Source organism: Phytophthora cinnamomi (assembly GCF_018691715.1).
Source record: "Phytophthora cinnamomi strain GKB4 chromosome Unknown Contig123, whole genome shotgun sequence".
NCBI lineage: Eukaryota > Oomycota > Peronosporomycetes > Peronosporales > Peronosporaceae > Phytophthora > Phytophthora cinnamomi.
In genome coordinates, this window is record NW_027151056.1 from 121,480 (window position 1) to 136,296 (window position 14,817).

The following is a 14,817-nucleotide window of genomic DNA, read 5'->3' on the forward strand; positions in this document are numbered from 1 at the left end:
CGCGGACAGCGCGAAACCGTTCGCGTTCTGCTTGATGCTGGTGCATCCATTGACTTGCAGGACAGCGCGGGGAATAGCGCGTTGATGATAGCTTCGGCGAAGGGCAATGTCGGAGTCGTACGATTACTTTTGGAAAATGGAGCGACTGTAGACTCGACAAACAGCGATGGACGGACTCCACTGATGCTCGCATCGCAACAAGGCCACTCGGGTGTGGTGGAGGCGCTGGTACGGCACGGAGCCCGATTGGATCATCAGAGTCCGAATGGCGCAACAGCTCTAATAATTGCGAGTCAACACGGACGACGCGATACTGTTCGAGTTCTACTTGATGCTGGTGCATTTGTCGACTTAGAGGACGAAGACGGAAATTGCGCGTTAACGCTAGCTTCTACACAAGGTCATGTCGGCGTTGTGGGGATGCTTTTATCGGGTATGAAATAGCTTGCCCAAATCGGTCGAAAAAGCGTCACAGACGGTTGTGTTGGTGAAGCACCGGAGTATTGAGGCGAGCTTTGCCGAGGTTGCCCCAGCACATAATCGAACTACACGTCTGTCCGGTGAGCTCAATGTACAGCGCCCCCCCCCCCCCCCCCCTCCTGTGTTAAGCTGCTTAACATAAGCAATACGTGGTTTGACGTTGTACGTTATCAAACGCTCACGTCTACCCGTATTCATCATCAAGTGTCAGGGGGGTTACTTCACGAGGACTTGGACCTGGTCGACATCAAGGTTTATGGATTGTATAGCACGCAGATCGTGATCCACACGATTTCCATTCCCTAGCTGGCACTGATTATGCGTATTCTTTCTTGACGTCATTTCACCTGAAAAACTGCGTTCAAGCAGTAGATCCAATGAGGTGCGCTGCTCACGAGATTTCTAACTTAACTTCAAGAATGACATTAGCCGCTTTTCTCGACGAGGATTGCTTCTGTTACATTTATTTCCCATATCGACAGCATCAGCTTTAAAAATTGACATAGGTATTTATTCCAGCATTCAGATAAATTGTTTGGGCACGACTGGACTTCAAACATACAAGTATTCGTGTTGATAGTTGCCACGCTTACTTTCGCATCACAGCCCCTAACGTCTTAACCACCACCGACTAACGGCTCACTCAACTTCATCCTCTGCATTGTGAATTGAAGGTGGGCATATTTCACGAGTCTACCTTGTCCAGGTACGTAACTCTGTTGCGTTGTACCATGTAATTCCACGCTGTGCCTGTAATAATGATAAGAATAGCCTCTCACATCTTCAGCCGTCGTCATTTTGATACTTGTCTGCTCGGATTTGTCCCATGACTTGTTTATCTTGGATTTTGCCCCCTCGCACCCCGTGATCAAGGCCACAAATCCGTTTCTAGCAACCTTCTCTCTGGTAGTCTCACTCGAGCGTAGAAACGCAAGCTTGAGCTTTCGGGCTAACTTGCTGATGATTACTTTGGAAGTAGCTAGAAAAATGTGTGCGGCGCAACAAAGTGACTTAAGACAAATAGTCTACAAACCGGCATCTTACTTCCGCTCATGATTGTTTTGACTTTTGGCCTGGCGAACCCAGTGATCATAGTGCATCCGGTTCCAGAAATGTTCTCTCCGGAGAGCCTAGCAAGTTGGTAGTTGTCCTCTATTCGCTCAACTGTAGTTTCGGCACTCTGGTATTAGCGGACTGAACGAGAGGTAACCTGTGAGCCTTCTGAACGTGGCGCTAACTCATCCTAAACTGAACATGTTTGCTAACTTCATGGGACTCCGACTGCAGACTCTAGCACCAACAATCATGGTGAGCATCCCGAAGGAACGTCGAACGTTTTGCAAGAAATGCAAGAAGCACACGGTACAGAAGGTGACTCAGTACAAACGTGGTAAGGCTACAACGACTGCCCAGGGCGCTCGTCGCTACGCGGCAAAACAGAAGGGTTTCGGCGGCCAGACCAAGGAAATCTTCCACAAGAAGGTAAGCGGGGTCATTGTTAACGGGCAGGCTGAGTCACCACGATAAATATTCACTCGAACAGTTTTACGTATTCACAGGCCAAAACTGCGAAGAAGGTCGCGCTACGTTTGGAGTGCAAGACGTGCAAGTGCAAGAAGCAAATGGCCATCAAGCGCACCAAGCACCTCGAGTTCGGTGAAAAGAAAAAGAACATCGGCCCCCAATACTAAGTAGTGACATTCGTGCTGAGCACATTCTGCACAAGCATAAATTGCTCCTAGTCGTGCACGTTTGAAACCGGTATAGTTACAGCCTAACTAACAGTAAGGCTAGGAACACGAGATAATCAATGCCACGTTCATTGTCCGCTAAACTCTGCACTCGTCATACCATTCCAATACTGAAGTATAGTACTGCACTCCATAGGATTCTTCGCGTTGTTCTAAAACAAAAATGTTTTGGGCTGTCCAACACGGAATTAACGTTAGGTACGAAAGATTATCTGACGGAGCAAAGAACTGATATCATTGACACAGTGCAAGTCTCCCGGAGCCTCCACCGACCATGGGTCCGCACGAGCGTTCGCCAATGCTGCCGTCCACTTCCACTGCAACCCGCACCGACGCCCGCCGTCCTCTTCCCGTCGCAACGGGCTGGTTGGCGTTGGCGTCCGCTGCGCTGCTACTGCTACTGCTGGGACTGTCGACTTTCGACTCTCCCACTTCCGTCGCCCCCGCGACTGTGCAGGACGCTGCGACGGCTGCTCGGACCGCGTTCCCGACGCTCCCGGACGGGTCCAGAGACCTGCTGTCGCTCTGCGAGGAGAAGTTCATCGCCCAGGAGCTCGACCACTTCCGCGCCCTTGGAGCCTCCAGCGAGGGCTCGTTCCAGCAACGGTACTTGGTGTGCGCACCCGAAAGCTTCGACCCGAGCAACGGGTCCATCTTCTTCTACGTGGGCAACGAGGCCGACGTGACGCTGTACCTGAACCACACGGGGCTCATGTGGGAGAACGCGGCGGCCTTCAACGCGCTGCTCGTGTTCGCCGAGCACCGCTACTTCGGCAAGTCGGTGCCGTTTGGGCTCGACGTGCTCGACCACATGCAGTTCCTGTCGACGCAGCAGGCGCTGGCCGACTACGCGGTGCTGGTCGAGAGGCTCAAGGAGGAGCTGGGCGTGGACGTGCCCGTGATCGGCTTCGGGGGCTCCTACGGCGGCATGCTAGGCACGTGGTTCAGGATGAAATACCCGCACATCATCGACGGCGTGATCGCTGGATCCGCGCCCGTGGTCAACTTCTTCGGGGATCCGGACCACCCCGCAGACACTGAGGCGTTCAACCGCGTGGTGACGTTCGACATGTCGGAAGAGGCGGGCGCGGCGCCCAACTGCGCCCCGAACCTTCGCCGTGCGCTGAATGCTGCGATTGAATTGGTGGAGACGCAGGATGGACGGAAGCAACTGGCCGAACTGCTTCATCTGTGCGACGCAGACTCGCTAGCGACGTCGGACGATGTTATCTCGATCGCGGCTGAAGCTTACGGCGACTTGGCCATGGGAAACTATCCGTACCCGACCTCGTACATCATGGACGGAAACGTTGATCTGCCAGGCTACCCGATGCGCGCGGCGTGCGAGCCTCTCGCTGGGGATTTCACTGAAGACGACAGCGTGGGGCTCATCACTGCCTTCCGTGAGAGCATCGCCGTGTACTACAACGCCACCAAGAGCGAGACCTGCTTTCTTCCGACTACCCCCGTGAACACTATCAACGCGTCTGCGACCTCAGATGAAGCGAAACAGGCGAAGATCGACCAGAAGGGCAACCTCTGGGGCTACCTGGAGTGCTCTGAGCTGTACATGCCCATGAGCTCAGACGGCGTGAGCGACATCTTCCCCGCGACACCAGTCAACCAGTCGCAGGACGATGCCGCGTGCTTCGAGCAGTGGGGAGTTCACTTAAAGCCTAACTGGGCCCAGACTGAGTACGGTGGCATGAAGGCTCTACGTGCTGCTAGCAACATCGTCTTCAGCAACGGCAACTTTGATCCGTGGTCGGGTCTTGGAGTGCTCGAGTCCCTGTCGCCTTCCGTGGTGGCTGTGCCTGTGCCTGGAGGAGCGCACCACTTGGACTTGTTTTTCACCCACCCACTTGACCCCCCTGCTGTTACCCAGGCTCGCCAGATCGAGCTGGCATACATTCGTCAGTGGATCGATGAATTTTACGCGTACAAGCGGCAGCTCGCGAAGGCTGATCTCTAAATGGTCTCTGCTCAATGAGCTCAAGGTCATCAACGGCTCTGTTTTTTGCTACAAGTTTTATAAAGCTGTAGAGATGACAGATAGATAGACTGGCGACAAAAGTTACCTGATGAGTTCAAAACTGTGGATTCATGTTACGCTTAGCGTCAACTAGTAATTTCGCGAGTCATTATCTCGCCGGACGTGTGTAAAGTTGCCTTGTGGCAATGTGGCAGCCCGTATTGTACTATGTGAGGTTCTTGGGGGCACATAGAGCCCTTGTGACGGTACTCCCCTTAACAACATATTACTTGATGCGCCTACGCCACTTCCCCCCGTTGATGCTGCTTTCTTAGAGCCGCTCCATCCTGCGCCAGTACCATAGGAATTATGTGAATTCTTCCCCGCGGCAGCAGTTCGTGTTGGAGAATAGATATCCACGGAGTTGGGAAGACTCGAGACTACGAAGCCACCGTTCTTGTTGCCTCCACGCTTCGATGTAGATTGCTGGACACCGTACGGGTTTTTCATGTACGATGACGGAGGTTTGGGCGGTGGGGTCGAGTACGGATGAACTGCAATGCTCCCACCGGGACCCCCACCACCCATACGACTGCCGTGTGAAGTCATGGAGACACGAATGTTGTCGTGCAAGCCGATATACGTCATGTGGTCGGTCGATATGGGCTGCCCGTAGTTTCCCATTGCTTGATGCTCTGAAATTGGCGGTACCGCTCCTGATGGCACCACAAGCTTTTTGTTTTGAGAGAACAACGGGCTGGTGCTGCCGTCTCCTCCGGAGCCGCCACCTCCTGAACTGTTACTAGACACACTCGTCGTTGTAGCTGTACTGCTTGTAGTGGAGCTTGTGCTAGAGGAATTGTTCATAGCTCCTTGCAAGGTCGGTAAATGGTACGCACCCCCAGAGGCACCAGTGCCGAGACCAATACCTGGAGGCGTCTTTCGTGGCACAATATGCGCGTTGCTACTGTTACTGTCTGGGGATACCACGCCACCTTTTTCCTTCTTGGTAGGCATGGTAACCACTGGTGCGAAGAAAGGTTTTCCGAGGGATTTATCTGCTGAAATACTTGTTACAGGTACACCACTTGACAACGGATCATTGTAACTTGATGCAGGAAGTGGAGCGGGCATAACGGGGACTGGACTAGCTACCGCGTTGCCTCGAGAGGGCTTTCGTGATCGCTTTTTCCTTACAGCGGCCGTGTCATTTAGATCACGTGCTATCGCCTCCTGCAGTTCAGCTTCAAATTCATCATGTGAGTTTCCGAAAAATGGGTGTTTGAGCAGCTCTGCGCAGGTCCAGCGGTCCAGAGGTTCATCAATTATAGTCTGTCGAATGAAATCAAGCGAAATTTTATCCATGGTTGGGAAACGCGTCTCTAGCGGTTCGAGGTCGTTCGCTTGCGGCAGTTTAACCCCCACGTAAAGTGCATTTTTCCGGAAGAGCTCCTGTTGCCTTGACGTTATATGCCCGAGACAGCGAATAATATGATAAAGCTGATCGATGTCCGAGTCACCAGGGAAGAGTGGCAATCCCGTAGCAATTTCAGCAAACATACAGCCGATCGACCAAACGTCTACTCCCTTGCCGTACGATACATCTCCTACCAGCAGCTCGGGAGCTCGGTACCATCTTGTTGATACATATTCTGTGTACTTGGCGCCAGCAGAAGCTAATGGCCGCGCGAAGCCAAAGTCGCATAGCTTAAGCACCCCGTTGCGCGAGACAAGTAGATTTTCGGGCTTGATATCGCGGTGGATGATATTGTGCTGATGGCAGAAATTTATGGCTCGGACGAGCTGCCACATCAGCTTCTTCAATGTCAACGCATCCAGGCCATCGGGATGACGCTCGATCTCTTCTAGGATTGTCTTTTCCACGAACTCGAATACCAAGTAAAGCTTGCCTTTCATCCGAAAGACCTCGAGCAGACTCACGATGTTCTCGTGTTTGAGCTGCTTGAGTATCTTGATTTCGCGCAGCGCCGTCTTCTTGACCTGCTCATCGTCGTCCGACTCTTTGAATTTTTTTATGGCGACGATTTGGCCCGTGACCTTGTGCCGGCATTTAAGCACCACGCCATACGTTCTGCAGATTACCCCAAAATGTAGAAGTTAGCGACCAAACTTTTCAATTAACGGTGTGCCATGGATCACGCGGGACTCACCCTTCGCCGATCGTGCCGAGACTTTCATAGTTCTCCATGCTGCCGCACAGGCGCGGAGTTGCAACTCTCCGTCGCAGTCAGATCAGCGCGGTCGGCCGGAATGCTGCACCGTGGCTCAGCAGCTCAATACGCGGAGCTTTTCTTGGAATCGAAGAGACAGCAGTTCGTTTCCAGCGTCCGTATTGATAGCTTCCAGGCACAACCCGCTAAAATTATCGCACTTGATAGCAACTCGCCTCTGTCGTGTGTGTCAACTACTAGTGGTCGTGGCAGCCCAAGCTTAACTGAGTCTGAAGGTAGGTAGCCTTGACCATGGAGGCTCCACACGTAAAGTGATACCTTGCGAAGACGACCACGAGAAGTGCAATGGTATCTTCAAGAGTCACAAATAATGTCCATTCGTCTACTGGAAACTGAGCAGCCAAAGATGGCAATTTGTTGTTTGCCTTAGCACAAGTTGATTTCTTCTACCTTTTTCACTTGGTTTAACTCTTTTTAATAAAAGAGTGTTGTATTATGTGCTTCGCACTGATAAACATAATACCTCAAAATTAATCTATAATTTTGCAGAGCTCGTTTTCAGAAGAGGGAGTTGTTGCTATTCCCAGATACACACTGATATGCTTCTTTCTGTTCAACCAGTATGGTGGCTTGATACTTTTTCTTGCTGTTGTCTAACGAACAGATAAACACTACCTTAGTGCGGCTTCAAACAAAAGAATCTTTGAGGTTTCTAATCGAAGCCATAGTTCGGATCTAAATTCTGCAAGGTATAGTAGAAACCTACATCTCGGTCAAAACCTGAGATGAGTGCGGAATGAGGGCTGACATGGCTTCAAAGGTTGAACTTGCACTATAGCAGTGAAGTCAATCAGTTCCAAGTCACATATTCATGCACACTAGTGGTAATGGATTGAAAATGGTTCGGGGTGCTCGATCCACTACCTGACTAGTTGATTGATGGAAGGATAAGTAGTAGTGAACGGTGCAAGACCGATCATTTCCCAATTTCACACCACTGGCCAGGATGTCGTTCAAGTAATCTTTGCGCCTGCTGTCGCTATAAGAGGCACGCGGGCATGCCCTCCCCTTGAGCTTGCGACTGCAATCACGTCAGAGGCAACCAGTCTTATCAACCACATTGCAGCCCTTCGTGTCGACGTCTCCGAAGTCTTCGCGCCAGGATCACACGTGAACATCCCTGGACCATTTCCAGGTCCACACCCGAGCGTGCCGTTTCTCCATCCCCCCAACATTTCTCCCTACTTGTATTCACTCGTTGGAAATCCCGGTGAGCTCTACCCGACCATCCACAGCCTAGAAGAAGGCCAGTACGTCTGCCATCTCCTCATCCAGTCCAGTGGTATTGAATTCAAGGTGACTATCTACAGAGATACTCCTCCCATCTGTATAGTCACTGAGCCCTAGACAAAGAGCATTTTCCCGATGGCGAACCCTGCTACTGGTAGAGCAACACCAGATTTCGAGCAAATCGGTTTATACGAACTGGGCGGTTTACATTAGCATTCAGGGGAGGTTGCTATGCTAACGAATGAAGGTATTATGAATGTCCCTGACTCGTTTAGTTGTACGATAGCGTCCGACACCGTGGTGAAAGATGAGGGTGGCAGCCAAGAAGGCTACATTTGGCCAGTCGCGCGTGGCGAAAGTATCTTTTGGGTCTTCAAGCGTCGCAATCGATAGTACAGTTGCAGTCCAGTAGTCTAGCCCGCCCACCCCAATGCCGCAGCAGCAGGACTTCCACGATGTCCAGGACGAGGACGAAGAAGAGGAGCAAGTGCGAGAGCGTGACCTGGTCGAGGCCTACGTGGCCGAGCACTCGCTCGAGTCCTCGCTCAACGACGTGATCAACCAGGTGGTGGCCAGCCGGCCGGAAGACCCGTTCCTCATGCTCTCGTCGCTGCTGTACGCGCGCGCGACAGCCAAGCGCGGCATCTTCTACGTGCAGGTGTCCGAGGTGCTGGACGCGGCGGGCGCACCGACGGTGTTGGTGAGGCTGCACACCGGCAAGGGGGTCTTCGAAGGCTGCTGCTCCGCCGAAGCCCGCGGGATCACGGATCGGGAGTGCGGTGCACAGCAACAAGAGCTCGACGCGGACGGCAACGCGGTGGGTGACACGATCATGGAGGTTCCTGCCAAGAAGCAGCGTTACGGCGGCCGTGGTTACGTCAAAATTGCAGCCACAGCTCAGGAACTTCTGATCGAGAAGCTCGTGAACACCGAACCGTCCGATCAGAGCGCTCTCGACAACATCCTGGAAGGGTTGGAGGCGGCTGTGGGGCGCAACGTATGTCTGGCCACGTCGCTGGCGATCTGCCAAGCGGGGGCCAAGTACGCGGAGCTGCCGCTTCGGGAATACGTGGCCAAGTTGCAGGAGCTCCCGCCCGAGAACCAGTGCGTCCCCATGCCGCTCTTCAGCGTCGTAAATGGCGGCAAGTATGCGTCCAACAAACTGTTCGCGCAGGAGATTCTGATGACGCCTACCAGCGCTGTGAGCTTTGCGGACGCGCTGCAGATCGCGGTCGAGTTCAACTCGGCGCTGCACGCCCAACTGGAAACTCACGGCGTCGGCTTCACCAACCGAGGAGCGTTTGGTGGCTTTGCTCCGCAACTTCAGACGCTGGCGGAGGTGTTTCAGATCCTTCGAGCAGCTTTGGACGACGTTCGTGTGCGACTGGAAGATCCCGACGGATATGTTATCGCTCCTGCCAGTGTATCACCACTACGGGTGGACTTCGGGGTAGATTTCGCTGCATCCGAGTTCGTTTTGCAACAAACACACTCAAACAGCGATGGCGCAGACCAAAACGAGGAGGATAACGACACGCCCCGGTCGTTCACGTACAATACAGACCAGTGGGTGCCTGGGTCGAGCGGCGCGCTCAAGAGCAGCGATGAGCTGCTGAACATTACGCGCAGCAGCGTGAAGGAACTGGAAATCACAACCGTCGTCGACCCTTTTGACGCCGGCGACATTAAAAGCTTCGCAGCACTTCACAGCGCTGAAAATGACGTGGATGGTAGCGCAATAGGTGCCGGAGACCCTGCTGATACTACCAAAGGAGGAGGGAAGGAAGCGGCTGGCCTTGGTGGTGATCCGAACTGCCGCGTGCAAATTGTAGGTCGAAATGTGGTGGAGCGATATGGTCTCGCGGCGCTTAACGAAGAACGCACGTGCAACACGGTCCTACTCGTCCTGCACCAGTTCCCGACCGTCTCAAGATTGCTGCAAGCCATCATGAACGCGCAGCATCTCGGGCTCGCTGTTGTCCTAGGCGCTTCAGCAGGACAGTTGGGTGCCGACGCAGAGATTTTGACTGCGCTGGCCATGGGCTCGGGAGTCGGGCAAGTCAAGTTCGGCGGAGTACTGGGCGCCGAGTGTTTAGATAGGTACCGCAAGCTACTGCTTGAGAGCCAAGATCCTGGTGCTCCACCTTTTGTAGGCGCGCGAGCATATCGTCGCTAACGCGACATCCATGAAACTTGAATGCGTTTGGAGTTTTGTTTTCTTTGGTCAAGTTATTTAGCTTCTTGAAGCAACCTAACTACAGTACTTACGTCAGAAAAAAACAGTACAAGTCTTATTTTATTATTGACTTGTTTTACTTCAAGTACTATTTTTGAGCAATTCCTACTCAGTCCATTTTATTGATGTGATAGAGCCGATCGAACAGCTCTGATGGGAATTCGGGCGCAGTTATTGTTCCTGTATCAAAACATTCCACTGGAGCGGCTGGATTTGATGTCGACGCCCTGCAAAATGGCGTATCAAACGCCCATACGACTCTCGTCTGAGACTGCACCCACGCCGGAATGCTCGATATCTCTGTACCTCGGACGTCGAGCGACATAATGAAAGCTTGTGGTGTCTTCAATTCGGCAGGGAGCTCTGGGAGTGGGTTGCCCGCGAGTCGCAGCACGGGGATGACCGTGCCTGGAGCCATATTTGCCAGTGCTGGAACTGCTTTGATCTGGTTCCTCGCGATCGAAATTACGTAAGAACCTATCGAGAAGAAACTTTCTGGAATCTCCGTTAACGCGCCATCATCAAAAGCCACAAATGTGACTGCATGCCATCGAGCGCTTAAGTCCTCGGGTAGCACAGATAAATTCGCCTCTGACAGCTGAATGCTTTTCAGAGAGACTGGCAACGGTTGCAGCATCCCTGTAGGAAGCTCAGTCATCTGTATTTTCCGCATAAGAACTGCTATCAAGCGTGTGTGCTTGGACGCCGAGATAGAGCTGTCGACATCCCAGTTCACTATTGTCGAGTTGTAGACGTGAATCATCATGAGGTTGGTGAACACTTGAAATTTGGTGGGCATGTTCAATGCAGGACAGTGAACAATCGCCAATCCCGCAAGCGTATTGGGGTCCAAAGCATTTAGCGTTGCGTCGTCCAACGACGCAGTGTTTCGTGCGTAGCAATCATATACCAAGCTGGAGCATGGATCCTTTCCAGTTGAGGTCCAGGGGCGAGTGATAGCTCGACAGCCCACAATTTCATAGTTTGCAGCCCGCTGAGCCGCTGCAATGTGCAAAGCTAAGACCAGAAGCCCCCAAAAGAAAAACACAACTCCGATAAATACGTGCTTCCACCCGTAGAATGGACTTAACCTTCTCCAACACCCGTGCAGTTTTGGAGTTGGCGACTCATCTGCGATTGAGCTCGGTGCCTTCAGGGGCGTCTTGACCTCCTGGTTGTCGTGGCTGGAATTCAATTCGACTGCTTCGTCGACGCTATTTTCACATGGAGAAATCTTGGCCTGTTCACTACCAATAAGCTCTGTCACTCCGACAAGCGACAAGAAGATGCCCATGTGCGGAATAATCTTCGACACGAAGTCGCCCAAATTTGCTGCAAAAATCAACCGACTCTCCTGCGAAAATAGTGCCAGCGACGTAGTGTCATTCAGAAAGTCCTCGTTCTTGAATCCATTAGACTGGAAACTGTACGAGTTCACGAACGGAACGAAGATGATCAGCGGTACCATTACCACCATACAGAAGCTGGTGAGTGCGTCTGAAAGTAGTGTTACAACTCGTTGTAGTGCCGGCGACCGCTTAAGAAAGTATTGGGTTACCACTGTGGACCAGCAAGCCACGACCAGCAGGGCGACGCTGAAGCCGTTCACCTTAACACTTGGCAGCAGCGTACTTGTTCGGAAAGCTTGATACATCTGCGAACTGACGGTCAGTGACTCCCGCAGTGCAAACATTGAGGAGAAATGTTCGTTTTCGACACCAAAAAGGCCCTGACGAGAGAAAAATATACTCCAGAAATGCTCCAAAGTCCCTTGTAGCTGTGGTGGAGGTACAATTAACCCCGACGTGTATCGGTTCATGCGGTTTGACCTCATCAGCTGGAACGGTTGGAGCATTGTTGTGTCCGACAGCACTAGCCGCCGAGATCGGATTGACAAGAAGATGATGCGAAGAACTTGAACTCCATGTACACCACCGATTATACCAAAAACAAAGCCGTAAAACCGATAGTGCTGGGCCCCCGACTGTGACCAAATAAAAGCGTACATCTGCATCGTTCCAGTCGAGATGAACCAGTAGGTCATGGCAACACAGACGAGAAAAGTTCCACAAGCCGCGTGAAATGCCACGATGAAGGACCATACAGCTGCATACATGGTTCGCGAGATGTCAAGTTTCAGAGGTGAACCCGGAGGGATGGAACTTTTCTGTCGGAGTACCACTCCTTTGGCGTTCATTTTGTACCTCGAGTATGAACTATTGTATCAAATTGGAGCCGTGAAGTCTGTGTGCGCTGGGAGCAGATATCGAAGTGCGAGGAATGAAAGCCCAGGCTGGAGGTGTTCTTACCACTTGCTATGTCATACGGTAGCCATCTTAGGACAACACAAATAGTACTCGCCCTAGCCAAAACTCCCACTGCTCTGAAGTGTGTCATAAGATGGTCAGGATTCTGTTGCACTTGACACTATTTGTGTGGCTCTTGGAAGTACTTCAAGTAATTATGTACTTCAAGTATTATAATTATGAGGCTGCAATGCTAGCGGTAGACCAATGTCGGTCCCGAACCCCTGTTATGACGCCAATCTAACATGTGATCAAAAACTTTTCGATGGTACAAAAAAACTTGACTACGTTCGACTTCGTCGCAAAGTTCACGGCTCGATGATGTAAGCGCCAATGACTTACACAAGATAGCTTAGGCTGCGTCACTGTTGTGTGCAACGAGGAGCAGGTGGGTGAGATTTTCCAACTACTTGAATGCAATTATATCTGTTATCGGTCTCTGTTTGCGCCTCATCATACGTGTCGCTCGTTGTCGTCGTCGTCTTCTTCCAGGGACTCGTCCAGGTCGAAAGACTCATCCATATAATCGTTCTCAGCCTCGCTGGCGCTGTCATCGTGAATCGTTGTGGCCGCTGCCGTTGTGTTCGCGTTCGTGGTTAACTTCGCCGGCGAACTCATCAATCCCTCGTGGTGAGTCACTGACCTCTCAGCGAAGGTGGTAGTGTGAGTGGGTTCGGGCGCTCCGTGCGAGCGCGAATAGGCTTGAGCACCAACCGATGCGTCATCGTGCAACGGGATTGAGATCTCACCAAACTCGTCGTCCTCCTCGTCGAGCGATCTCGACCGGATCGAAGCTTCAGCAAACCCGTCCTCTTCGTACAACTTCGACTGGATGGACGCTTCGCCAAACTCGGTGGCAGGGCGTGGTCGTGCCGGTATTTCGCCGAACTCGTCGCTTATCAGCGATGGGGCAGCAGGTGCCTCAAACTTGCCTTCTCCGAACCTTTGAGTAGTTCTATCAAAGTCACCCTTGTGCGATGGGATCGAGGCTTCACCGAACTCATCCTCATCCTCCGATGCCTGACTAAACTCATCACTCTCATCGCGCGGTCTGGACAGACCCGGTGTGTGATAGTGTTCGTTTGCATGTCGCGACTCGAAGGACGATTCACCAAATTCATCGTGATCTTGCAATCTCTTTAAGATCGACGCAACCCCCAACGTGCCAAGTCTGTGCGTTCCGATAGGGACCGGTGCCATATCAGACTTGCTTTCCCTGGATTGGACAAGGCTTGTAACAGATTGATCGTCTTCTTGTGACCGAGACTTAATCGATGCCTCGCCAAACTCTTCGTCGCCACGAGAAATGGAGCGAATCGATTCTTCGTCATGAGAGAGATATGGGGCCATCGCTCCGCTGAATCTGGCGGTATTCTTGTTTTCATTTGACTGGATTGAGATCTCTCCAAACTCATCTTCACGCGATTGAAGGGATGTTTCGCCAAACTCATCGTCGTCACCGCCAAGTGACTGAAGCGAAGTTTCTCCAAACTCGTCGTCAATATTAACGGCAGGTCTGGTGAACCGGTTCAGCCGTGGCAGCCGCTGCTTGTTTATAGTGGAAGAGCTTTGTTCCAGAAGAAGACGTTCGACTTCGTCCATGTCATCGTCTTCTTCGAGGTTCAAGCGACCGGCTCCCATACCAAATCGATTGAGGCCCGGTGAGAACGCGGGTTGACTTTGCACAACCATTGTTTCCTCTTCAGAACTCCCTTCGTCTTCTTCCATGCGAAGCGACATCGCCGGCGGTGCTGCAGATTCTTCGCTGCAGTCACTACGTTCACCAGCACTATTACTCTGATCATCCCCTAAAGCTATGGCACTATCCAGTGAACGTTCGGCCGCTCGGATTTGTTCTTCGGACCAGTAGTCCTCGTCATCAGCACTGTGCAAGGGCTTCGTTGGCAAGGTTGGTGCAGAACCCGCACTTACCTCATCGTCGTGGTCCGATACATTGTCTTCATCGAATGAACTTTCTGCGAGTGGATCTGACCGGGAAACAGCGACTACACCGCGCTCATTGTGATATTGGGTGTCATCGTCTCCATCATGTTCCGATACCAACGGGTCACCGTACGTGTATCTGCTATCATATCTATCCCGCGAAGTTTCATGTTGAAAACTTGAACCACTCGACAACCTTGATGCTAACATTTCTAGTGCATCGTCTTCATCATGCTGATCCATCAACGTACCACTCGTCACATTTGACAGTGACTCCTCCAACACGTTTTGTTCATCCGCTTGATCCGCTCTACGAATCGATTCTTCCAAGATGTCAGGTTCGTGTAGTTTATCTGCAGCTACCCCTGCATTATCCACTCTCGTAGGGGAAGCTTCTCGACCGTTGGGATCTTCTAGCTCGTTGTCGTCGCCATGTAGATTTACGACAGAGTTTTCCATGTTGGATGCCAATTCTTCTAACACCGTATTGGCTTCGTGTGCTTTCCTTGACACACTCGGTAGTGGTTCAAATGTTTTGCCGCTCACAGGAAGTTCTTCGCTAGTAATACTCCGTGGTGACTCCTCAAGCTCATCACTTTGATGAAGTCGATCTGCTACCGCGCTATCTTCTAGTTCACTGTCCTCG

At 51.9% G+C, this 14,817-nt stretch overlaps 4 protein-coding genes across 4 annotated transcripts; 2 read left to right on the top strand and 2 right to left on the bottom strand.

Annotated features, from left to right (window-relative positions):
* Positions 1–1,785: 1,785 nt before the first annotated feature.
* On the top strand, positions 1,786–2,171 carry IUM83_17729 (60S ribosomal protein L44; the record flags this gene model as incomplete). Its single annotated transcript, XM_067942696.1, has 2 exons — positions 1,786–1,962; positions 2,040–2,171. The coding sequence occupies 2 exons, from the start codon at positions 1,786–1,788 to the stop codon at positions 2,169–2,171; spliced, it is 309 nt and encodes a 102-aa protein (XP_067780912.1).
* Positions 2,172–5,302: 3,131 nt separating this feature from the next.
* IUM83_17730 (CMGC/CDKL protein Kinase) lies at positions 5,303–6,412 on the bottom strand (the record flags this gene model as incomplete). Its single annotated transcript, XM_067942697.1, has 3 exons — positions 5,303–5,311; positions 5,401–6,295; positions 6,375–6,412. 3 exons carry the CDS (start codon positions 6,410–6,412, stop codon positions 5,303–5,305), a joined length of 942 nt encoding a protein of 313 aa, XP_067780871.1.
* Positions 6,413–8,115: 1,703 nt separating this feature from the next.
* On the top strand, positions 8,116–9,861 carry IUM83_17731 (cytosolic enolase 3-like; the record flags this gene model as incomplete). The annotated part of the gene is made up of 1 exon (XM_067942698.1): positions 8,116–9,861. One exon carries the CDS (start codon positions 8,116–8,118, stop codon positions 9,859–9,861), a length of 1,746 nt encoding a protein of 581 aa, XP_067780872.1.
* A 2,819-nt stretch (positions 9,862–12,680) lies between these two features.
* On the bottom strand, positions 12,681–13,967 carry IUM83_17732 (uncharacterized protein; the record flags this gene model as incomplete). The annotated part of the gene is made up of 1 exon (XM_067942699.1): positions 12,681–13,967. The coding sequence occupies one exon, from the start codon at positions 13,965–13,967 to the stop codon at positions 12,681–12,683; it is 1,287 nt and encodes a 428-aa protein (XP_067780873.1).
* Positions 13,968–14,817: the final 850 nt, after the last annotated feature.